Source organism: Anser brachyrhynchus (assembly GCF_964034855.1).
Source record: "Anser brachyrhynchus genome assembly, chromosome: 16".
Lineage (NCBI taxonomy): Eukaryota > Metazoa > Chordata > Aves > Anseriformes > Anatidae > Anser > Anser brachyrhynchus.
In genome coordinates, this window is record NC_137734.1 from 11899417 (window position 1) to 11925397 (window position 25981).

General features: G+C 41.8%; 1 protein-coding gene across 2 annotated transcripts in view; it reads left to right on the forward strand.

Annotated features, from left to right (window-relative positions):
* TRPC4AP (transient receptor potential cation channel subfamily C member 4 associated protein) overlaps positions 1–25981 on the forward strand; it is a 35934-nt gene that overhangs the window by 4158 nt on the left and 5795 nt on the right. The window contains exons 1-14 of one of the 2 annotated variants that reach the window (XM_080557984.1): positions 4955–5052; positions 5169–5297; positions 5555–5671; positions 8260–8317; positions 9466–9521; positions 11122–11250; positions 12424–12625; positions 14846–15034; positions 16683–16825; positions 20742–20873; positions 21539–21597; positions 24031–24132; positions 25221–25304; positions 25643–25733. In XM_080557984.1, coding sequence (XP_080414110.1) covers positions 5050–5052; positions 5169–5297; positions 5555–5671; positions 8260–8317; positions 9466–9521; positions 11122–11250; positions 12424–12625; positions 14846–15034; positions 16683–16825; positions 20742–20873; positions 21539–21597; positions 24031–24132; positions 25221–25304; positions 25643–25733 — 1494 coding nt within the window. In that variant the 5' untranslated portion in view covers positions 4955–5049. Of the gene's footprint in view, positions 1–4954; positions 5053–5168; positions 5298–5554; positions 5672–8259; positions 8318–9465; positions 9522–11121; positions 11251–12423; positions 12626–14845; positions 15035–16682; positions 16826–20741; positions 20874–21538; positions 21598–24030; positions 24133–25220; positions 25305–25642; positions 25734–25981 lie in introns of those variants that run through there. The other variant, XM_080557983.1, reaches the window with a different exon arrangement.

Sequence of the window (25981 nt, forward strand, 5' to 3'; positions counted from 1 at the left end):
GCCGTGCTTTGAGGGATCTTGGAGCTGGCGGGAGGCTGGGAGTGGGGGGTTCTTGTATGGATTTTCACGGTGTTAATTCCACCTGCAGAGGGTTTCTTTTTGGAAATAAGCGTGGGGCCTCTTACTTGTTCTTATTTGGAGCGTTGTGCAAAAGACCCGGCAGGTAACTGGCAGCAGTCACTGTCCTGCAGCTGCGGGGTGACCACTTGCAGGTGCAGATTCACCACTTCTGCCTTAAAACACTTTGAGAATCGCTGCGTCAGCCTGCAGTTGTATTCCTGTGTGCCGTTAACGTGAAAATGGGGGTGGGGGCTGCTGTGGTTCTAGGCTTCTCTGCGAAACGTCACATGAGGAAAGAGACGGTGTAGCCAAACGCATGGTTTTTTTACTGACTGGGAAGGAAAATATAATAAAGAACTGAGATGACTGGGCAGTCCCCGAAATACTGAATAATCATGTTCCTGGCAGTGCGTCAGAGACAACTTCCTCAGTTATTAATGTTCCGAGGAAAATTAAATATTTAATTGCACAAATACTAGTTTCCTGTTTTTATAAAGGTGCAGCCCAAAAGGCTTGATGGAAAGGGGATAGAAAGGCTTTGATTTTTGTTGAAAATACAGAGGCCACGCGCTTGCATGTTTCTTGGGATCCATAATCTTACGCCTCATTTCCTCGTAAACTTGCAGAACTTTTGAACGCGCTTCACGAGTGATCAGGAAGAATACTGGGAATGGAAATTCTGCTTTTTTTTCCTTAGGGAACTTCTGATCTTAACTTGATGCACAATAGCAACAACAAAAAAGAATTTAAAAAATTACGAATTACGTGCCTCGGCTTGAAAATCTGTCCCAGAACGAATGCTGTAGCAGTGCAGAGGATGCCTGGACACCTGGGTGAACTTTTTTCCTTTTCAGAGATCAGCCTCGCAGAAGACGCTGTTAGAACGCTCTCCTGTAGTGAGCGTTGAGTAAGACAGTGACGTTTTTGAAGGGTAAAGCGTGAAATCAAGACAAGATTTTATTAGAAAACTGTTACCCTCCCTCTGGAGAGCAAAGGGGCTGGCTCACAGTGCTTCTGGAGCTGCTGTCGCGGGCTCCTCGGCCTTCGGTTCATCAGCATCTGCGGGAGGGCATGGATGTGTCCCTGACCACAGCTCAGAAAGGCGGCGGAGGCCAGGCTAGCAAAAATAAGGGCTTCTTTTGTAGGACGGTGAAAATCATCGGAGAAGAGGAACACAAACAGAAGAGAAAATTGTCCCTGGAAGGGGAAGCAGTCACAACTTGGAGAGACCTTAGGCTGGTAACAAAAGTTTGAGCACGTGGTGCAGCTCTGTGCGTGTGCGAGGGCGCTGGCACGAAGCAGCAAGTGCTGTAGGTGGGGGTGAGAGGAAGGCATGGATTTAGGTAAATTTTAACGTGGAGCTGCATATGGCTTGGTGAAGGTTTAAGCGTTGTCTGTTATACTTGTTGACCATTAGGAACTGCTCGTGGATGCTGGATTTGCCTTAATCCTAATGGATAAAGGATTTCTAACACAGGAGGGGTAAAAGGAAATTTAAGAGTGGTGCACTCATCTACGGTCTCTATGTTGAGTACTTTTTATACTTCGAGGAAAAATTACGCACAACAATCAGGTTGAACTGTGGTATTCTGCTGTAGCTGTCGGGCTCTGGAATAAACCCCTGGAGGTGCTGGGCTGCAGCCCTGTGGGAGAGGCTGAAGAGAAAAGGCTCCGTGTGCTCTACCTGCAGGCGCGGGTGGACGTGTCAACCATTTCAGCTCCGTGCTTGAATCCTCTCGGCAGTCGGATCCCTCGTGCCCTCCCAGTGTGCCCACGCTGGCTTCAGCAGCGTGGGGTGGCTGGGGTGCATCCGCCTGGCGGGGAACCTCCGGTGTCCAGCCAGCTCAGTGCAGGCACTTTCGGGTGCTTGACGTGAGGTGGTTTGGCAGCTGGGTGCTCAGGCTTGTGCCGGTGCGTGCCGCCTCGTCCCGGAGGCTGCCCGGAACAAAAACCGCTCCGAGAGCTGGGGCTCTGAGCTGGGATGAGTTACAGCAGGCTTCTGGGAAACGTGCGCTGCCCGGGTGTTGGTACCGGTTTGGTGAACTGTGCGTGGGTGGCAGGGAAGTTTTGATGTTGTTTCTTTTGTTTTCCCAGTAATTGATACTTTGCCGTCTCTTCCCACTGCCGGTAAGGCCTGACAGTTCATAGCCCCGGCCCCCGGCCTCGAGTAAACCTTTTACTTTACCCGATGCCGCTTCCAGCCGGGCTTCTGCAACCTCCTCTTCGTGCTAGCTGGGACCTAACTTCATGGGCTTTGTGTGCAGCTTTGTGTGCAGGATCTCCGAGGTTTTCTCCACGGCTACTCGGTGAGCGAAGAAAAGTCCTGAAATACCGGTGTTGGATTGGGCTTATTCCACTCGGGTGAGACCAAAAAAACGGAGAGAGGAGGGGGCCCCAAAAGACCCGCTGCCAATTCGATGCGTGTTCGCTGCCGTCTGCCCAACAGGAGAGCAAGAGGGAGACCAGCTCCGCTTGTAAATGAAAAATGGTGACTCACTGCTCTTACAGAACTCACGAGATGCGGATCTTAACCAAGATGGTTGCAGGGAAAGAGAGCTCCATCCCATTTAATTGAATTTGAATCCCTCCGCAGAATCCAAAGTCTTTCCGCTGGCAAATGCCGCCCCGCCACAATGGAAATACTCCGAGCCAGGGCAGCCTCATAAGGACCACAGGCTGGAGCTTGCAACGAAACCAAAGATGGGCATTAAATCAAGAGAAAGAAAGAAAAGCTTTTTTTTTTTTTTTTTTTTTGAAAGCAGTTACAAGGAGATGAGAGCAAGGAAACGTTTACTTCAGTCTTTCAGAATTTCACGTCTGGAAGTTTTCTGCAGACCAGCACAGGCGGCTGCGTATCAGAGGCCAGGATGGGGAGAGGAAGCCCTGCTGGTACAGAAGTGAGGACGGAGATGGGTTCTGCCCCAAACCAACAAGTGTGTGTGTGTGATTACCAAATGCAGCGTGAAGCCCAGGGCAAAGTGAAGCACAGAACAGCACTTAAGGGCTTTTGGCCTGTTCTGAGAGCACTTGGATGCTGAACTCTGCGCTGCGCCGCTGGAACCTCAGGCTGCAGCCTGCTCGCGTCATCGCTGCCTGTGGTATCTCCCACATCGGCTGGAGCCAGATAGTTGGATCCTGTCCCTGGCATTTTGCTACGTGTTCTTTGCACTTTACCCAGCAATTAATCGGGTTCCTCCTGCAGCTCGTGGGGTTGGGGTTGTGTGCTCCTCCCGTGGCGGAGACGGGGTGGTGGCAGGGCTCCTCGCCCTCTCTGCGCTGGGTGTTGCAGGGAGAACTGGGGATTGGTGACTTCAAAGAGGCTGATCCATTACTCACAGTCCAAATAATGCGAAGCCATTTCGACTTTCTGGTTTTGTCCTGCCATTTCTTGTAAGGGCGGCCTCCGCAGAAGGAATTCTGCCGCATTCTCCAGCGATGTTGGTTGATGACTCTTACTCCAAAGTCAGAAATTAGAGAAAAGTTTAAAACTGAAGAGAGTGTTACATGCCAGGCTTGCTTGTATTGCTTCAGTCACTCCTTGTAGCAAGAAAAACTGGTGCTTACGAACCTTGAAATTCTTAAAGTACAAATTTGAGTATTTCATCAGGAAAAGAGCCCTAAGGATCTGGGAAGCTAGGACGGGAGAGGACCCGTAGGAACTAGTGTCAGTCTGAGGTTTTTCATGTGCTTGCATCAGTTTTCTGGCCTTCCCGTACGCTGTCTTACAAGCAGAGAAAAGGGTTAAATTCTCAGTCAGAAATGGGAGGATATTTGCATATAATTGTCTAATTGGAACCGAATGGCCCATCCCTTTGGAATGGTACGCTGAGGTGTAGCTGAGAAGGATGTCTTGGCTGAAACAATAAGGAAGGCGATTTCCTGGCTGTTAACTATTAACAATGAGCATTAAAGCAGGCTGGAAGGAAACAATGCGGGTTAACTGACCCAGAGTGAGAGCAGCTGAGAAGCGTGGGTCTAGGAGCGAGGAAAAATTCACCAGTGTGGCACTGAAGTAAGGTCTTGCTGGCCTGAGGATTGGCTTTTTTTTTATTTTTTAATTTTTATTTTTATTTGAAAGGTATATAAAATTTTGTAAAACCAGCCAGAGGTCTTGCTGGCTTTAATTATTGTTGTCTCCTCTCCTCTTCTCTACAAGGATAAATCCTCACTTCAGGTTTGTCTCAGTACCTCCAGTGAAGTAACGTTAAGCAGAGGGGCTAAATTCTGGTTCACGTTAACTGGACCGGGGACTTGATGAAGAGTTCCTCCTTCAGAGCACCCGCTGGAATTAACCTGCAGTGTTCAGCCTTTGCAACGCCTGCTGTAGATTTTTCAGTGCTCTAAGCAGAGTATTCACTAGTCTTGTGCTGCTACTTCGTTTGTTCAGGTGTAAAATACTGTGGAGGAGGAAGAAAATCGGAGGACGTTTGCAAACTGCAGTAAGAAATGCTAAGGTGTTGTTGGTGATCGCAGCCTGCTTCCCAGGGGTAACGGCGGTGCTGTTCTGCCGGTGCAGCTGTCAGACTGCAGTTACCAGCAGCCCAGGGCTGCAGAGGGACTTCTCACTGGGGTGTTGATACATTCCTCAGGAGTGCTTGTACATCTTCGTGGTTTGGGCCATTGCTAGGACCAGCAGTGGCTTCAGGGATTTGACCGAGGAAATGCTCATTACTGGTTGAACGTAACGAGTAATGAAGTCTTTCTGTCTTCAGTGCGTGCTCTCTGCTTCAGTCCAGTGTTGTTTGCGATAGTGTCAAGGTCCCCAGTTTCCTTCTTCAGTGACCTGTCAATCAGAGGTACACTAGTGGAATTATTTAGAGATGATTATGTTCCCATAATAACTAAGTATATATTTGAATAAGTAAGTATTTGAAGTGATAACATCTGCTTTAAGCCCTGTCCCACACGAGATACGTCGACCATCTGTAAAATTCTGCTGCTACCAGTCCTGGATAGATTGCTGTTTGGGAAGAGGTGCTGCATTTTCTAATGGTACAGACTACGACATGTGATTGTCTGTGATATTCCAATATTGGAATTATGGGCAGGTTGTTTTCCTGGGTGTTACGCACTGGACATGTGGGAATTATATTCGTCCTTTGTTGCAGATCACAGAGGCCTTGTTAAAGGAAAGAGATAAACAAGCAAAATGGAATGGGATTCCCTTACTGTTGCAAAAGCTGTACGAGCATAGCCACCCAAACAGCGACTTCTCCCAGTGCCAAAGCATCTTAAAGGTATTGCCTGCTGTGTTCTGGAATGGGGTGGTTTTTTTGTTGTTAACTTTCTTTAAAGGCTAGTATGATGATACACTGTGACTTTTGAAAGTGTTTGCATGATAGTACCTGTGAACTGGATGCGAATAATAGCTAGGAATGTGTGTAATTGATTAGTCACTAGATCACATGGATAGTCTGAGAAAGTTGTGTTTATACTGATGAATAGTTTTCTCTATGAATCATCTCTTTTGTTTGTATTTTTAAACTGCATACAGGAAATTTCTCCACTTCTCTCGATGGAAGCCATGGCATTTGTTACAGAAGATAGAAAAGCTGCTCAAGAGTCCACTTTCCCAAATACGTACACCTTTGACTTGTTTGGAGGAGTTGATGTAAGTGTAGCTGGTCGTGTTTTTGTTTGGTTTTGTTGCTTTTTTTTTGCTTTTTTTTTTTCTCTTTTTTCAGAGATACCAGGACATTTCTGCATGGTAGTCATGCCGTTGCTAAATCTGTAAATGACACCTTTGAGACTCGTGAAGTTTCTAAATGCAAGCTACAGAAGCATTTTACTGATTTGATGTTAGTAATTACAGTTGTGCCTACTTGAGTTGTTCAAAATGTGAAAAAGGTGTATTTTCCAATGTATTACATCACCAAAAGCAAAATACTGTTTTTTATGTTGTAAATTTGATTGTTTCTTCAGGTAGCCTGCTTGTAACTTGAGAGACAAGACCTCTAGGGTCTTCAACAGTTTCAAATGATTTCTAGTTGAAAGGTTAAATACTACAGTCACTACTAAAGCACCAAGAATGACACTGAGGGGAATGTCTTTGTTTTTAAGCATACTAGTACACTCCTGGCAAGGTTGTCTCTTTATTGCTGCCATGCAATGCGCGCTGCTTCATCTATGGAAAAATTTTTAAGCAGGGCTGCTAGGTTTATGTGTAGATGTTTTGGCAATTTATCTCTTTGTTTATCTGTTGTAGTTTGGCATTACAAATATATATAAATTTGTATATTACAAATATACATATATAAAATTGAGTTTGCTCAATTTTATTGTGACAGACACTAGGATCTTACCTTTCCTTAGAAATGTATGATTTGTGTTTTTCAGGCAACTGATGAACTTCATTTTTGTTTTGTCTAGCAGTCTTTGCTACTTCTCTCTTGTTACGCTTAATGGGCCTTTATTTCAACAAGACATCTATTTAGGATATGTTATTTTGAAAATAACACTAGCTTAGTTGCTGGAATCATGTCATTTGAGGACAACATTCTTCAGCTACCCAAACAATTTAGAACGTAGTATGAAAATGCTTAAAAACAATACTTTTTATTTTTAAACAGAAAAAGTGATGCTTTCTATTAAAGTGTTTTTACCATAAAAATGCACTGAAAAAGGCCTTGTTTCATATTTAAATGTGTATGTATATTTGTTTTTTTGATAGTTAAGGGGAGTGATTTGGTGGTTTGTTTTTTTTGTTTGGTTGTTTTTTTGTTTTTCTTTTTAGCTTTCTTGGGTAACAGTCAGCTTTCTGACTATAACAATAGATACCTGGTTCCTAATTACCTGGTACTGTGGTGAGAGATTTGGCTGGTCCAAGTGGGTTTAATCTGGTTAAAGGTAGTGTTAGAAGGTAGCGGTAGGTGCTTTTGAAAGTCCTACTTTAGGACCTGAAAGGCAGTTAGTCTGATCTACTAGTTCTGTGTGTGCCACGTACTGATTCTGTGTTGGGATATTTCAAACCATGAAGTATCAGTAACTTCGGAAGACACTAGACTTGCAGTGTACTCCATAGCATCACACTAGAATGTGTGATAGCATGTTTGTGTAGATACTTTCAGATTCAGACAGCCTTTACATCAAAGAAGAACAAAAGCACATTTGTGCATCATCCCTTTATATGAATTATTGTAAAACACTGCCTGAGAGTACGCGAGCATGTCAATTAATACATGAGCTTTAGGGACTTTGGACATGAATGTGACCCATTTCAAGAAATGAGATCTCGTAACTCCATTTCTGTGGTTTTTTTTTTTGTTTTTTGTTTTTTCTCTGGGTAAGTGAGGCACCCTCTTACCTATTCTCTCTCTGCCTTTGGCCTCTTGCACTTCTTGCTGCATATTGTCGCAGTTTCAGTAGGATGGCTGAAGAAAGCCCTCTCCAAGGATTGTCTGACACCACTGCAGTCCAGTCCCTGGAGTGTATGTGCGAAGCATACCAGTGCTCAAGGATAAGATGATAACTACGTGGTGGGTTATAGTACTGAAAAAGAAAGAGATAGGGTATGCTTCTGTGGCAGGATAGAAGAGATCTTTACTGCAGCCACTCTTAAAAGACACGCTGCTTGCAGTAGATGTTCTTTCCCAGAAGAAGAGCAGGTGGCCTGCATCCCAAGTGTTTATGGATATCTTTGTGTGCTTATCTCGGATACCTGGCCTTGAGGTGTGCATTCTCCTCCTAAAAATTAAGCTGTTAATATGAGCACTACATTAGCGCTGCTGTCATTTTGCTACCCTCTTAATTCAACAGTTGCTCTAACAAACACTGAAAAATATATTTTCCTCTTTCAAGTTGAAATATATTTTGAAATCCAGGAAGATTTAGGAAGAGCCCTTTCAAAATCTGCATTTCTTTGCAGATTATTGCTAAAGATTCATTATTTTGGGAAATGCGTGATAGTCATCCTTGATGTTATCTGGATATGTGTGAAAATACATTCTTTGCAGACTCGTGCTTAAAAACTTGCCGGTGGGAGCCTATTTTATACGTATGTTATTCTTTCTGCAGGGTAAATACAACTATTTTTTGGGAATGTAATTTTGACACCACCGGGTTTTTGATTGTAAAATTCCCATCATTCATCTTAGTGACTTCAACAAAGATGGGTCTAAGTTTGAATTTGTCACTGACAAATTAACTGTTTATTTGTGTCCCAATGATTATTCCCTTAATTCTTTATCTATTGTTTTACAGCTTTTAGTAGAAATTCTCATGAGACCAACCCTTATGACACAAAAGAAGAAACAAAAAAGTAAGTAAATAGATCTGCTCATTTTTTTTCTATTTTTGCCTTTTACCCTTTAGTTATTCTATTATATCTAAGGAGTTATTCTATTTTTCTGTTGCTCTTTTCCTTCTATACCAGGGATTTCATGTTCCAAAGTGAATCATTGGTTTCTTTATTCTCTGTAGTAGTGATTCATGTTGAGAATTAGGGTAGTAACCTGCTGCAAAATCAGGAGTATTCATGCTGTCAGCATGACTTTTCTCAATGCAGCAAATCTGTACTCACTTGAAACTTCATCTTACTGTGGCTATAGCTACTGTTAACAATTATTAACAATAAGCCACAAAGCATTGTTTATGTAATAGGAGTTATAGAGATTGTGAGATAATGAAAAGTATGCTGTTTTCCTGACCAAGTCACAGTGACTAGTAATTTCCAAATTGCCGTAAAGAGAACTTGCTAATGGGGAGCAGTAGCTTCAGGTCAGCTTTCCTGCTGGAGCAGCTTCAGTTTAGTGTTTCCATTTCTCTTGTCTGTGATTCTGTTGACTCCCTGCAACTCTCCTGAGGAAAGAAAATGTCATGGTATGCGCCGTGGTCCCTGCCCACCAGCCAGGGAACTTCAAAGGTGAAGTAACTTGAACTTGAGCTAGAGGCAGCTGTTCTATGCCCATATGTTTTTTAAATATTAAAATGCTGGAATAAATCAGATTGAAAGCTTTTCTACCGATTCCTGATGCTGCCTGGAGAAAAACACATGGACTAAAGACTAACTTCTTTTCACGTTTAATAATTGGAACTAATTTGTCTCTTATAGCATTTTTTCCATATTGATGAATTTTGAGTTGATTTATGACTTCTTTCCTTCTCTAAAATACTGTTTACAAACCCTGTAATTTTCTGTGCGTGACTAAGAAGTGTGCTAGATCTCAGGTACATCTCCATCTGCAGTCCTAGGCAGTGGTAATTCTGGAAGAAAGCAAGCAAACAGAGCAGTTACAGAGTAATTTACTGTGTTTTTTATCTGCAAGACATTTGCAGGTATGATCCAAGTCAGTAGTTAGCCTGAAATTCTCACTCAGTTTATAGCTATTCATGTCACTACTGTGGATGTTACTGAGCAACATTACTTGTCAAGATAAGACTAGTGAATGCCTGTTTTCTTCTTTGCAGTAAGCGATGACCTCATCAAGGACTGTTTAAGCATACTGTACAACACGTGTATATGTGTAAGTGCAACTGCTATGAAAATGCATTCTGGCTAGACCAGTGCATCTGCTGTTTTTCATTTGATGTGATTGTTTTATACTTGACAAGACAACAGACAGACTCTTTTAAACATAATTTAAACTTGCTCTGAATCTTTTCATTAGAATTCCTTTAGTTAAATATAGGACCACCCTGTATTTTGGATCATTGTTCAAATAATTTGTGTCGTCTTAGGCACGTTGTTAAGCTTAATCTCTCTTGTTTGGATCTTCGTGTGTCTGTGTTCCCATAGGAAATCCATGTCAGCATTTGTTGTATTCAGGCTTAAAATTTGAAACTAGAAATGGATTCCTACAGTCTAACCCAAGCTACAGCTCATCTTGTTCAGTAACAGTGCTCGCAAGCTCTTTAAGTTTGATCCTGCAAATTCTTTGTATGTTGAATATCAGTCCAGTTGCGCATTGATGGCAGATCAGTGCCAGCTATTGAAATAGCTTCAGAATTTTAATGGAGAGCTAGAAGGGCATGCCTCTGATTATGCTTACAGGGAACATCCTCAGCATTGTTTAGTTAATCACACAGTTTATTAGGTCATAACCTAGGGAGCATTGTTTAATGGAAAAAAAAACAAGATGATAGTCACTGGACTGGAGCTCTTCCAAAGACATCAACCTTATCTGGAGAGTTTGAGTACTAAGTATCTGTGTACAGATGGGAAGGAGAACAGAGGGAGCACCACCGCCTGCTTGACTTAATAGGATTTTATTTTTTTCCTTAAACTAGAGGTAATGCAACTTCTGCAAACTGTGATTATTGTAATAGTGAAGGAACAAGTTTGCATTTTTTTGGATTAGCTGCTGTTTGATTGATTCACTTTATTATTACCACTCATTTGAATGAGAACTGTTCAGGATCACAGAGGTCTTCTGTGTGCAACATAAACTGTTCTTATGTTTATCTGTAAATATTTAGGAAGTATGTAAGCTAGTCTATTTCTGTGAGCAGTGGTGATCGGTCAGTCACAATAGCCAACTTTGCAAGCACTGAGGATGTAGTTTAAGTTACATTTAATTCCAGAAAAGACTGTCCGTGCTATCAGCAGAGATCAGAGCATGAAAGCTAGCATTACTTAACTCTGTGATGAACCCAAAACTCATGCCTTAGTGTGCTGTAGCATGGCTGATGTGTTCATCACTGAATTCATTAAGGCTGATGCTTGATTCTGGTTGCTTGAAGTCTGCCCAGCTGAGAGGAATGCTAACAGTTAAGGAGGAATCTGGGGACTGCATTTGCATATTATGAAATGGAGCTGATTATAATTTGTATGGGAAACTAGAGGCAAGCCTCTCTGACATGTTTCCAGGCATTCAGTGTTTACTCTTGATTTAAGCAAGTAAACGACTTTGCCTTGAGTGAAGGCTCTCATCCTGGAGCCTGTAGTTTTTGCAAGCCTCTTGTTGACTTCAAGCGAGGATTGGAGTTACATTTGGTCACTATAAACACAATGTTTTCAGGAACGGAGGATTTGATAATACATCATCTTAAAACTGTTGTGCATGTGCCTGTAGCATGATGTGTCAAGGTGGGCCCTGACTCTGTGTGCTTCTTGTTGCTTTCTAGACGGAAGGAGTCACAAGGCGACTGGCAGAAAGAAACGACTTTGTGCTGTTCCTGTTTACACTGATGACAAACAAAAAGACATTCCTGCAAACTGCAACACTCATTGAAGATATCTTGGGAGTAAAAAAGGTTTGTTAACTGGTTTCTTACTTTTGCATGGCTTTTCAGGCCAGTGGAGAAAATACAACTGTTTCTGTGAAGGGTTGCTGAAAATAATTCTCAAAGCTAGCATTCTCACTTCTTGTAGCTTCTTTGAAGCATGCCTGTTTACACTGATCATTAGCTTTAATCACAGATCAGACAGAAGCCAAACTATGTATGTGGTATCATATTTGTAATGCTTTTGCGTAGCTTGCAGAGGATGATGGGGGGAGTGGATACGTAGCTCATTATTAAATCATGGCCAATATTTCAAATAAAGAAAATGGAACTCATCCAAATTCATTTTTTTAGTCCTTTCCTTTTGATTACGTTCCAGATATTTCAGTAGTCTTGCAGACATCCAGAAAGCTTCCTGTGCTTCTCTCCCTTACCTTGGGTTTTGTTATCTCCCTGAGATTACTTGAGGTTGTTTGCTGTAGGCAGGGGGAACAGACAATGAGGTCTTCTGTGTGAGCTGGATTTTTGAACTTGTATTGAAAACCTTGCTGATGTCATTACAGCGTAGTACCCTAATGTGGTGCAAAGAAAACTTCAGAGGTGGAACCCTGGGAAAATTGTCAACAAAATGTATCAACAAAATGTACATTATGTGGAGAGGGTCAGGGTCTTGTAGCTAGCTTGTCACTGTTTTTTTCAGAGTAAAGTCGAGGATATTGCACTTCTAAAGAAGTAAACAAGCTTAGTTTATCTGAATGTAAATAACAAATTTTGAAAATAATTTTTATATCTTTTAATGAACAAGACTGAGGGAGGGAAATCTAGGAGCCTGTTCTCATCTGTAAGCTTCTAAGAAACTACAGGCAGAAGCGGAAAACTCAGATTTGAAACTTTAAATGCAAATGGTCTGTTAAATGATTAAAAAAAAAAAAAAGGCCCCCAAATTTGACTTAAATGCAGAGCCCTTAAAGTCTTTAAAGGATAGATATATATGCTTCTGGAATTAATAAACATAAATGACACCAGTTGTAAAGTAACAGCTGTTTTCAGAGTTCATTTGCCACTGCTTGTGTGCTTCTGTTTTACTAACATTGAAATAACACAGATCTCACCACAGAGAAGCTGTAGATGAAGCTTTCAGGCTGTGTTGTACCTTCTCCTATTGAACATCATGCACAACTTAGATTACATTGCCTCTTTCAGGAAATGATACAACTGGATGATATACCCAATCTTGCAAGCCTTGTGTCTAGTTTTGATCAGCAGCAGCTTGCAAATTTCTGCAGGATCCTCGCTGTCACAATTTCTGAACTTGACACAGGAAGTGATGACAAGCACACGCTGCTTGCCAAAAATGCTCAGCAGAAAAAAAACTTGGGACCTTCTCGAGCTGAAGTTAATCAAGGTAACTGTTACTTTGTGAACAAATGCAGAAGAATCACAATAATGTAAAATTTCCCTCTTCTCAACCTTAGATCTATAATGTGTGTTTTTAGCAGTTACTGTAAGCATTCTGTCTTACAAAGCGTTTGTCTTCATTCAGTTTCTTTGAGCAATTCCTGGAGACAGTCTCTGTTAATGAAACTTCCTAGCTTTCAGTTTCAGATGCAGTTAGTAGTTAGGTGAGTTGAGTCAGTCATTTCAGCAATCTTTGATCAGCTGAATGGCTTAAAATAATTGGATATGTTTTCTATTGCTTGGTTGCTTCCATGGCCTTCCCTTTAGCAGCTCTCAGTAATTTCATGTCCTCCTTAACATATGAGTTCCTGAACTAAATCTCTACAACCATCACAGTTGCTGTCAGAGTAGTTCCTTCTCTGATTTTTATCGGGCATTGTCATGAGCAGGATGTCTGTCTATCAACAAGAAAAGTATGTTTGTTAGTCACTTGTCTACCCTTACCATGCTAGCCTTTGAAATCTGTGGGTCTAATCTAAACTTTAACTGTGGGCAGAGTGCAGATTTTCTTATTTTTCCAAGTACAGACGCAGGAGCCTTGCTCAGATGCAGAAGTCCTAAATTCATACTCAACCTTCTAGGCAAGACATTAAATTAAAATACCATCAAAGGTGGAATCTGCTGTTTTCAGCTCTTGATATACTGAAAATCTTTTGAGCTTCTGAAGCAGACATTTGCATAGGTCCAGGTCACACCATTTCAAGATGCACAAAAAGGGGTTTTGGAGCTGTTTTTCCCGTCTTCTAATGTTCTGTATTAGCCATGAAGAAGAAAGCTCTGTTCATAACCACTGCCAGCTATAGAGCATCCAAGTGAAAGATGGGTAGAATAATATGGCAGGTGGAAGCTGAGAAACTTTAAAGGGGGGTGGTGGTGTATTGTCTTCTGCCTTGCGATCGCCAGAGCTTGCTTGTAAAGAGCAATGCACAAGTATGTCTAGGTGTGGGTACAAAGTTTAATTTAAATTAGTTGAACTGAATAAGCTTGGACCCTGTAGAGCTGAACTTGGCTGAGCAAATGTTTAACTGACCATTTTTTGTTTGCACAGTCAGAGACTGTATCTAAGACTGAAAAGCATATTCCATTTAAAAATCTTTATTAGGGAGTTTATTCTTTCCAAGATGGTAATAGTGGGCAGAATCACAGCTTTTTTACATAGTGTTCATGGCTAAATTCTTTGTCCTTTTCTACGTTATGTGCGAGTATGAAGACTTAGCCGTATATTTACCTCAGTGTGACTTGACTTCTTTGCCCAGAGAGGTTGTGGATGCCCCATCGCTGGAGGTGTTCAAGACCAGTCTGGATGAGGCCCTGGGCAACCTGATGTAGTGGGTGGCGTCCCTGCCCATTGCAGGGGGTTGGAACTGGATGATCATTGAGGTCCCTTCCAACCCAAGCTGTTTTATGATATAATAAACAGGTCCTGTAATTAAGTCATTCTGTGAAAACTTTAGGACAAAATGCATGTACTAGCACACACTAAGCCACCCAGAGATTTTGCAGATCAGTGACTTCTGTCCTTGAACTGCTGTTTCTAAAGGTGCAGTTCACAACAATTACAACGCTCTAACTTGGGGCTGCCATCATGTGCTCCCCTCCTATTCTACTTTCTGATGAACTAGTTTGGGAAACAAATACTTAAAATGCGAAGAGCTTTCCAGCCAGCTACAGAAGTGGGCTAGTTCAGTTTGCTATGAGGCAAACACCGCAGGAGGCAAAATGAAGGAGGTGGCATCACACACAGAAAGGAGGAGGGTGGAGCTGGCCCTTTCAAGGGCTGCTGCTTTATTTCTGCCTGCTTAATTTTCAGCCAGATCGGTTTCTTGATATTGACTCACTATGGGTTAGAAAACAGCAGTGTCAGCGAAAGGGAATTGTCCAGAAACAAGCAGTTAGAATGGGTAGAATTGTTTTTTTATCCAGTGTAAGTCCAACGTAGACCAGTTTAGTGCTGATGGAATTATGCCTAGCGTATGTACGCTCTCTCCCAGTTCTTAAGAGGAGAGCGTACCAACTACTTCAATCTTTGGATCTTTTTAACTAGATGGAATTTGTTCCTGTGTACTTTTCTGTATTTCGAATATAGGTATTTTGGTACCTGTCAGTAGAGAGGTTTTAATGACTGTTGTTGGTGATCCTGAGTCATAATATAATTTTTCTTTTTCAGCTACGCTTCTGAATATTCCAGGCTTCATTGAGCGATTATGCAAACTGGCAACACGGAAGGTATCTGAAACAACGGGTACTTCCAGCTTCCTTCAGGAGTTAGAAGAATGGTATACCTGGCTGGACAATGCGCTTGTGCTTGATGCACTGATGAGAGTGGCAAATGAAGAGGCAGAGCAGAGCAGTACAGGTATCTGGCTTGCATTCTTCTAGCCACCATTAACAGTGCATATTTTATTTTCTTTAGTATTTGTCATTTGTTGCTTTTCCTTTCAACCAGTATTGATTCCACATTTCTTGCATGCAAGACTGCCATATCAGCATTTAGGTCTGCCTCTGTTTTGTTCTCATGTAGCACTGATTAATTTTCACGAGCTGAAGTTAGCAAAAGGAAAAGAAGTGTTCCAAGGCAAACTGTGCCCTTTGTATGGCTAGATAACGCTTACTTATAATGCTTACTTGTAACACTACATCCTTAGAATTAGTCTTCCCCCAGAGTGACAAGAACACGTCTGAGGTAAGTGACTTTACCAGAATTTGCTCTAAAACTTAGGCTGATGGAATTTATTCCATATACTTCATACCAAGGAAGTGACCCCTTCTGTAAAAAGGAAAGGTTGTTCCAGAGGAGCCTATGGAAGTGTTAATACAAACTTAGGAAAAAGCTTTAAAGCAAGTGCCTGGTTTGTTTTTTCACCCTTCAATATTACAAAATTGCAATGTATGTTTTACTTAATTCAAAGCACTACATAACGGAATGAAAATTATCCCCAAAATTTGATAGTTAAATCTTTGTTTTTTTACTTCTTTAGAAGTTTTCTTCTTTATCCATCTTTGTTAGTTTTGCAGAAACTATTTTAAAAAATTGAAAGTGCACAAAAAATGAAGTATATGCTCCAACAGCATCTTGTACATACCTTTATACACCATCTTGGTGCAAACTGGAGACCGCTTAGTAGTCTGAAACAGAATTCACCAGGCAATTTCGCAGAGGTGCAACGTGCCCTGTTGCAGCTCTTGACCCACAAAATCAGTTAGCAAGCAAACCTAGACATACTTTCCCAGAATACTGCCTCAGTCTCTAGTGGCTTGTGGCGTAGGGATTTATGAGTCAAAGGTAGTGTCTATACTTTTTAGCCTTTGATGGTTTTGTTCCTCTGTGTTCTCGTCTGGTGACTGTTCCTTCCCATGGGTTTAAAAAGCATTTACACTATCCTCTGGCAGGGCAGTTCGTGGCTTAGTTATGAATTGTGTAAAGAGCTAACTCCATTCTGAACTGCAACCTGCAGATTTCACTGTCCCCGTTTCTGTGTGTCACTCATGATTTCATCACATTTTCTACTTACAGTTGTGGCATGTTACATCCAATTTCTCCCTTTAGCAATGTAATAGGGCTATGAAAATACTTAACTGTGGCCTACGTATGCTGGTATTGAGGTACAAAATGGAAGTAGGCGAATAATAAATGCTTCTGATAATCTCACACTTATTTTTATTACCTTTTCTGCCAAGTTCTTTCTGATGCAGTATTCTATTATTCATATTAGGTGATCCTAGTTATTTTATGTAGGTGATGCCATTTACCTTACTATAGAAAACTTAAATAGTTTTGAAAAATCAAACTTTATCTCTTCTAAAGTTCCAGCTATATTTTTCCTCTTCTCTTGCATTTAATTTAAATTGGTTATTTGTTGTATGCCAATACTTTTAGTTGTGAAGAGGATTCAGGCAGACTTGCTGGTCTTACATCTGTGGTGTCTGAGTGTAAAAGTAATAACTGTAACGAATCCTTTCCTGTTGAAACTGCCTCAGGCTCACATCTTTGCCATCTTGTTCAGAGTCTTCTGATGAAAGTGGATTGGCCAACACCTCAACACGAACACAGCTTCCACAGTCTATGAAGATCATGCACGAGATTATGTATAAGCTGGAGGTGTTGTATGTTCTCTGTGTGTTGCTCATGGGGAGACAAAGGAATCAGGTGAGCATTTGCAAATGATCACACATGCAAAAGTTGATGATGTCTCTGTAAACCTAAGTGCTTATTAATTAGGTCATGGACAGAGAAACATGAAGGGCAAAGCTCAAGGCATAAAGCTGGACAAATCCTATCATTGCAGTGATGCACAAACAAATAGGCAGTGTTTTGTTGCTGAGAATGAGCCATTGGGCAGGACTTGTTCAGCACAGCTTGTGACAGCGTGGGGGTGGAGAGCTGCTGTGGAGCTGCTGCTGTGGTGCGAGATGGATGCAGAGCAACAAAAGCTAATGGCAGGCCTTGACCTGGTACATACGTGAAGGTACTCATGGGCTGCCCTAATCTGCAGCATTAAGTGACAGAAGTGCCTCATCCAGGAAGCCTCCTGGATCTGGTTTTGAGAAAGTGTGTGGCCATACCTGCGGGAGTTGCCTGGTAGGGTTTTCCTCCTCCTCCCAACATGCTGCTGACCTGCTTGGACAGAACCCCACCAGGCATTCCACCTGGGCTTCTTTCACTTTTGGAAGTCCTCTGGGGTCGTTTTTACACTGGTGACTTTTGCGGTACATTTCCGTGCCTCAGCCAAGTGAGCATGTCATTAAACTCTCAGCTGAGAGGATACACTTCAGTTTTGTCAGGACTAACTTTTCACTGCATAGAAATCCCACTCATCTGTTCCTTTTGCATTTCTTGCCTTTGAAGTGAAAAATTAATAATTTGTTCCCTACCTTACGTGACTTCTGGAGAACCAGTCACTGCAGCTTGGCTATAGTTGGGATTTAAACAGGTCAAAAGCATATTGTGAAGGGAAAGGAGAAGCAATCTGTTGGTGCAATTTTGACAGATTTCCAGTGCTGGCAGTCTGCTCAGCTCAGCAGAGCAGCTTGGAATAGCTGGGTATTAGGATGCCCTAGAGACTGGGAGGATCACATTTTTTCAAGTTCTTGCAGGGTTGTTGTATTGGGCAAGAGTAGCTGTGTTTGGGGGCTGTTGCTTGAGCACATTCATCCTGAGCATTTTGTTCTTTGCTAGTAACCTCCCACCCTATAGGACTCACAAATACTCATTACAGGCAGTCCTTTAAATTTCTTAATCTGAATTCAAAGTAAAAGTGTGTTTGAAGTACAGTTTTGCAACATAACTAACCTGTTCACAGTAAACCTACAAATGGATACTTAGCATTAAAATTAAGTAGATTCTGTTTAATACTAGCCAGAGGAAGCTAGCAATTTTTGCAGAAACCACAATTGCTACCATAAGAAACTTTTATTCCTGTTGTTAGTCCTTTTAGGAGGAAAAAAAAGGGTAAAACTGGCATGCAGTTCTCTTCTTCTCCAGGGTTCATTCAGGACTGGAGTTGAATTGTTGTGAGATTTAAAGTTACTCACTCCCAAATGTTTTTTGTCCAGAGTCAGGTCCTTTTGTAAAATCCACTGCTTCTGTTTGAACATAATAATATCCATCGTTCTTTATCTGCATTTCAGGAACTTGTGTGGCAGATGTAAATCTATTCCCCTTCTTGAGAGGAAGTCAGATTAAGAATCAGAACTGAGCTGTTCCTTGTTGAGCTGAGCTTCTGTAAGCAGGTAGTGGCAGTGTCTGCGACAGCACTCATACTGACGAGCATTTCAGCTGCTCTCTTTTTCTATCAGGAGATAAAAGCATAGGATCTGTAACATCAGTCTTCCAGTCTGAGCAGTCAAAGATCTTAATAGTTGAATATTAGAATAATTTTGTGCAGAGTTTCTAAAGGGCGTCACAAATCTGCTTCAGTCCGCTGTGGTAATCAATATAATGGTCTGACATTTGCTTGAAGCATGATGCAGCTTCCTAAACTAAACCTGCTGCTGGATGTTTACTCTAAATCCTTGGTTTGAACTTGACTGACTTGCGTAAATTGAAAACTGCTCACAGTGACTTGGCTCCTACCTGCTGCCATGTTGGGAATGATCACACCCTTGGGGATAAGTGGTGTGTCACTGCAGATCTCTGCCTCTGCTCCCTTCTCATTATGGTCACACCCTAAATTACTCTCCTCATACATTTTTCTAGGCTGTCTTGCATGTCTCTATTGTGACAGATAATCAGTTGTTTTACTTGCTCCTGCTACAGGGAGACAAACCGTGTACAGTAGAAGCTCGTAATAGCTTTAGGGGCGAGAAAGTAATAGAGCAATTTATGAGGCCGGGCAGCAACAGGGGAAAGAAAGGCAAAGGAGTTTGAAGGATGGGTATGGAGCAGGGATTGTCTTGGCATCCCTGGATGCAGTAGTTTAATGAGCTTGGGGTCATGGGGGGAGCATGATCCAAAGGCAGTGACTGTGACTCAGGAGCTTTGTCACGCAGCAGTCTGTCAGGGGAGAGCTTAAGAGTTCAGCAAACTAAAAGTAAACTGAATACATTTCAGATCAGGGAGGTGTCAATTGGATTGAGTGTTTCACACTCTGTGTGGGAAGGAGCAGGTTCCCGAGCTAAAACAAGGAATGCAGAGAGCTCCTCCTGTAGCAGGGGACTGAGGCTTTCACAGACAGCTCACACACTTGGTTTCATCCTGTGGGGCTTGTGCCAAGCTGGCTGCTGAGGGATGGGACTGCAGGGGAGTGCTTTGTCCAGACATTCATAGAGTCACAGAACAGCTTGGGTTGGAAGGGACCTTAAAGACCATCAGTTCCACCCCCCTGCCACAGGCAGGGATGCCACCCACTAGATCAGGTTGCCCAGGGCCTACGAGCTGCTTTCCTCAGAGCTGCTTCTGTTGGAGGCTTGTGACTGGATCAAAGGACTAGAAAGTGCCCTCAGATAAGGGAGTGCAGGACTCCAAGCTTCGCAGTCTGTCAGGGTGGCTTGAGTGCGGTGGGAAGGAGCTGCGTGCTTCCTCCAATGCGATACTCACGGAGATGCCCAGAAGCAGGAATGTGATTTCCAGGTAGATGGGAAAGTTGGTGGCTGCAGCCAAAAGGAACACAGAAGCCCATCAGCTATGCTGCTAACAAGAATAAGAATGAAAAGCTGTAAAATAGCGCTGGCTTTAATACTTTTGATTCATTCAGGTACTTGAGGAAAACAGAGCAAAATTGAGTGGTCTGCTTAAGTACTGCTAGTTAGGATGCTACATCTCACGGACAGCCTAGCTTAATGTTTAGGTGAGTTAATTTTAAGGAACATAGCCTTTACTGCATTGGGCAGGTGATTTTTACGGCTTGTTGGGCTTCACAGTCATGCATGATTTTCACTTACACTGCCTCTCAAGGGATGCTGCTTGTCATAGGCCTCCAACTGATGAGGATCCCACTTTATATTTCTCATACTCCTCATCCTCCTAAGTGCTTACTTAAGAAGTATCAAAGCTTGGACTGTAGGTCCAAGCAGTTCGCACCAGAATTATTAGCTCTGTAGTCTGTTTCAAATATGTTGGGGTTGTGTTACTGCTAGGCTCTGCTTTGCTAAGGACTCCTGCCTAGGTTACATGCACAAAAAGTGTATCAGTATTTTATGTTGTCTTCAAAGGGCTGCCTCGGCTTTAGCTGTGTGAACTAGAAGGGCAGAGGATGCTCAGTGGGTGACTGGCAGCAGAATGTTTGCAGCTTGGTTTTGTGATGGCACAGAAGTTGTGTGTGGATGTATTTTCAGTGCCTTACAAGTGATCGCCCAATTTCCAAAGCTTGTCCTAGAGTCAGAGTGGTTAATTCAAAAAGCAGCTCACAGTTTTCTCACAGAATGTGTTTCCTGTCCATGACCAACAGATTGAAGCTAATGATGCATTATGGTCAGTATGCATGCTACCATGCACACATGCTATTCAATAAAGAATTGACTTTCTGTTGTCAGAGGATGATGTAGTTGTGCACATTTGTTTTTCAGACTGTTATATCTGTATTTGAGGCTGAAGCAAGCGAGTACTTCCTTCTCTTCTCTTCCAGGTTCATAAAATGATAGCGGAGTTCAGACTGATTCCTGGCCTCAATAATTTGTTTGACAAACTGATCTGGAGGAAGCATTCAGCATCAGCTCTTGTTCTGCATGGACACAATCAAAATTGTGACTGTAGCCCAGTGAGTAACTTTTTAAGTACTGTGTTGGATTTTGATGTTATTACGTAATAACTCTGAGGGATTGTACTGAGTAACTGAATGCCTTTATAAGTTAAGTGAGGTACAGTAGGACTCAGGTTTTTTGGTTTTTCTAATGCAAATTACTGTTTTCTCTGAAGTCTTTATCTGTGGTTCATTCTAACAAGTTAGCAGAGGGCAGTTTAGCCTCTCTCCAATCTCTCAGTTTGGGAATTGTGAAAGGGGTAAATTTTTTTGTCTCTGGAGGCAAAAGTGGAAAAAGACCAAAACTAACGAAATGATAGCTGCTGAGTCTAGCAAGGAGAGCCACAGAGCAAAAAACAAATTGCAAAGAGTTGCATTGTTTTTGTTATTCAAAGCTAGATACCCTAAACCAGTAAGTATAGTGAGGATGGTTTTTTTGTCTTTGTGGTGAGAAGAAATTAACTGTTACATGCATAGGCTTGCAAGTAGCCTCCTCTTCTGTTCTATTTTTGGGAAGCCTGCAAAGTGCACCCTTCTCCTTTTATGCAAGTCATTTGCTCTACTGTCCAAATGGGTTTGATTTGGATAGGTTTTCAATTCAGCTGTTTCATGTCAGTGTGGTAATTAATGATGGCCAAAAATACCAAAGCAGTTTTTTTGACCGTTATTCTCTCTTTTTTTAGGACATTACTTTAAAGATACAGTTCTTGAGGCTTCTTCAGAGCTTTAGTGATCACCATGAGTGAGTATGAAAAGCTCCAGTAAATTGTGGCTCGGTGGTAGTTTGTCTGGTTGCAGTTACAGCAGGTCTCCTAGGCACGGTGCATGCTCTGTGAATGGAACATTGTACTGTCCTTAAACATTTGTTCAGATGTTATGTGCTTTCCAGCTCCTCTATGAAAAGGCTGTGCTCTCCAGTGGGCAAGTTTAATATGTCCACTGATGATTAAGACGAGCCTGTTTTGCTTAATGTTGAATTGACCTGAAACATTTATGTGATGAGTTACCACTTCGTGGCTGCAGGATGAAGGTGGCAGCTTTCATGATGCCGTTTCTCTCTTTTTCCTGAGAGTCGGTAGTGAGGCAGTGTGCTCATAAGAGGCTTTTTCCCTGTGTGTACACATTCAGGCTTAATTCAGAGTGGAACAAGCCAAAAAAAAGTCTGTTGAAAGATCAGGGCGAAAGACAGCACATCTGAAGTTAACCTGAAGAGGAAGATGCAATCGCTGTCTAAATACCAGCAATGGAGGAAGACCTGATTAAGCCTGATTATGCAGTGGAAAATGTTAGGGGAACAACTATCTGGAAGCTAGGTTGGAAATAGGAAGAAAGGCTCTGTTTGCCTTCAGAAGGCATAGTTGTGAAGCTTGATTCTGCCATAGTAGTTGAGGGGTGATGTAGGGTTTTTTTAAATGCCTTTACTCAAGAGACATACCTCCTCTGATGCAGAGAGAATTGTTGCTGTAGTTTGACTTGCAGAATCGCATTTTGCGTTCTGTAAGTGTCCTGCTGCTCTAATTCAGCCCCGCAAGATGGTTTCATGTTCCTTAGCAAACCTCTGCATTTGAGGCGTATTGCACTAAATACGCATGTGCATATTCACTTCTTGCCTAGCTGGTGTTGTTTACAGCCAAGGGTAATATTTTTTATAGGATTTACCAAATCCCATTAAATTTTTTAGATATGCATATTGGAAGTGGCCGTCTTTTTGATTAGGGAATATTAGTTATAAGAGTGGGGAGCTGCTGAACATATTTTACATGCAAGGGGAAGGCTGACCTGTCGTAGATCCTTCATTAAAGACATTGTTTGCTGAGGAATCACTCCAGGTTTTCCAGTAGGATCTCTCTAGATTATGTTCTTACTGAAGTGACTACTACAAAGACGTCAGGCTTGTTTAAATAGAAAACAGCTTTCATCTGTAGTGTTTGAGCAGATGGAATGTGTGGAATCTGGTTAAGGTTTTTAAACAAGTGATTGCATAAACTCTATGAAATTACAGTCTGGTGGAGTTAGCTGAGAACACAATGGGAGTAAGTGCTTATATACTGGTACTGACTTCAGTAAAATTGTGAATAAGCTAAACTTGCAGAACTGTTCATGCATGGAGAGAGAGGCTGTGTTTTCATTACAGAGACCTGTTGATCCAGATCAAAAGAAACTTCACATGACACTTGTCGAGCGCTGATCTGGAAGATAGTGTTTGAAGCAAGAGGGCATCCTTGTCGCCTCTCTGGTCTAATAGCTTACCTTCTTTGTAGTTGCTGTGTTTTTGATGAATAGGTTCTACTTTGTACACCCTCACAGCCACCACTGCATCATATGCTCCCCTTGGTTTCTTGAAAATAAAACTTCGTTGGCTGATTCTGAGCAATTTGCAGTAGGAGGGCATTAAGGAAACATGCTGGAACTGGGGAAGGAGTCGGGCAATGGGAGCATCTGGAGTACGTTTCTACGTTGTCAGACCTGTCCTGCTAAACTCTGGACACTTCATTTGTTCCACAGATAAACTCACTGGCTTTCATAAAGAAAAAAATATCTCTATTTGATAAATCATTTTACGCAAATTCCTTGTTCTAATATCCATTCCTGTTCTCTATATTTTATAAAGTCTTTAAATATTTCCAGAGTAAACAGTTTGCTTACAGTTTGCTTAAAGTAATATAATACTAGGAAGGCTGAGTACTCCTTTGCAGTTTCTTCTTTCTAACTGAGGCTAATTACTGATGAACAGCAAGATCACTATACGGCAGAGAAAAAGTGTTGGAAGCTGTGAAAAAGTTTGCTGTTTAAGTCCACTGAAACTCAGCAAACGCTGAGATTTTCAGGAACTTGTGCCATCTGGAAGCAAATATTTACAAAACAAACCATAAGATCCTGAACAGATCAGCAAAGAATAGGCATCTCAAAGCAGGTTGGTGTTGGCAAATTGTGTTTGGCAAATTTCAAAGACAGCTTACAAAACAGCAGCTAGTTGGCCTAGTTTGGGAGTGTGCTGTGGTAGAGGGGAGGTAGAGTGTGAAAGGCTGTGAGAGCTGGAGAGGTGAAAACTTATTGCCTAGTCCTGCAGCCCTTCAAGCCTGTGGCATTTCTTTTCATAGAGTTGCACACTTGTCTGCCTCTTGAATGGATTCATCATGTTTTTCTCCCCTACTCCCCAACTGTCTTGCTTTAGGAACAAATATCTCCTTTTAAACAGTCAAGAACTTAATGAGCTGAGTGCTATCTCCCATAAAGCCAACATCCCTGAAGTTGATGCAGTTGTCAACACCGACAGGTGAGTAGGGATACAGGATTTAAGGTCAGCAGCTTCTAGCATTGTGCAAACACTTACATTGGAGGTTTGGTGTCACCTATTTTGTTTGAGATCCTACGGTCCACAACACTTGCCTTAATTTCAGTAATATGCTTCAACAGGAAGTGTCTAGCTGGGTTTATACAGTGTGGTCATTAGCAAATTTAAACTGTGTTGCGTTGTCTGAGTAAGGCCCTTTAAAAACAGAAGCAACTTAAAATGGGCATTTTGGTTTCATGGCCCGGACTTCATTATTATGTGCTCAGTCTTCCTGTTTGTCTGGCCTTTCTCACTACTAGTATTGCAGACACAGCTGGAAAGTAAACTGTGATCCCTCCAGTACATGAATTGCTGCTGTTAATAAATCTTAGGTTTTTTTGAGAAGCAGTGCACACACAATGTCCATTACAGGTCTGCATATTTTAAGAACAGCTAATAACTAGAATAAGCTAAATTAGGTTAATGTGTTAAAACTCCTTACAGAATCTCTAGTATTATATTTGATTATCTGTTCAATTGACTATTTTGATTTAATGAGCACTTTAATACACAACTCCGATGCACAGACCTCACAAAGTGAAAAATTTTGTTGAATTCAGTTGTCAGAATACTCCTAGATTACCAGCAGGGACTTGGTCTGCACAGAGCAAACTTAACTCACTTTGAAAGGGAATTCTCTGAGATTTCTAGATTATAACTATTATCATAATAATTTGCCTAATTGGTAAGAAATGGCATCCGTATTACTTGGATCGTTTCCTTCTAAGCACAGATACCTGCCCGACTTTGTCTGGAATAAGTTGAATAAGTACTTAAGGGGAAAAATTCACCCTGTTGTAAGTGCACAGAAAGGAAGTAGAACAAGGGTTTCAGCATCTTTGTCTGCCCTGCAGAACGCTCCCACTGGTAGAGCTAAGTCACAAAAGTTAATGAATATTCATGTTGTATATTTAATACTAGTCATTAATTTATCATTCCAACCTCTGGAGAAGAGATTGGATTCGGTGTCCTACAAGGGGCAGTAGAAACAGCCCTTCCACTCATACTGTCACTTCTTCATGTGCCTTTAGGAGTCTTGTCTGTGATGGGAAGAGAGGTTTGTTGACCAGACTTCTTCAGGTCATGAAGAAGGAACCAGCTGAATCCTCCTTCAGGTAAGTTCATTTTACATTGCTGTGTGCTGTTTTGAGTTGATTGGAAGGTCAGTTTGTTTTCATACAGCTCACAACAGTTGAAAATGCTTGAAAACCATAAGCTGTGAAGAGCATGTGGCTTTGTTGCACTTGGCATTCTCCCTCACCTGCACTACCACTGTAGCCAAAGTTTGCATTGGACCTCATACCCAATACGGTCAGTGATTTTCTGCAGGATCAACAGATCTCTCTCCAGCTTCAGAATGGAATGAAACTGGTTAGGAAATTTGGTTAAAATTGTAGTTGTGATAAATTCCTACCCTTGCTCCAGAGTTAAAATCTCTTCTTCCATTTCTTAGGTTTTGGCAGGCAAGGGCAGTTGAAAGTTTTTTGCGAGGCACCACCTCCTATGCAGACCAGATGTTTCTGCTAAAGAGAGGACTACTGGAGGTAATGAAGTGCACATCCAGCTTCTTCTGTAACACATCTCTGTAGCAATCAAGAAAGATTTATCTGTAAAGAATTCAAAGGGGGGTAAAAATACAGTTTTTATCAGGCAATTTTTGAAAGGTATTTGTGAATTCTACTTGTGGCAACCAGGCGTGCATGGGGTGGCCCGCTCTATGGCCTGCATCATTGGGAAGTTAATTTCATAAAAGACTTGTCTGAATTGTTGTATTTAGTTCTGTTATTTAAGA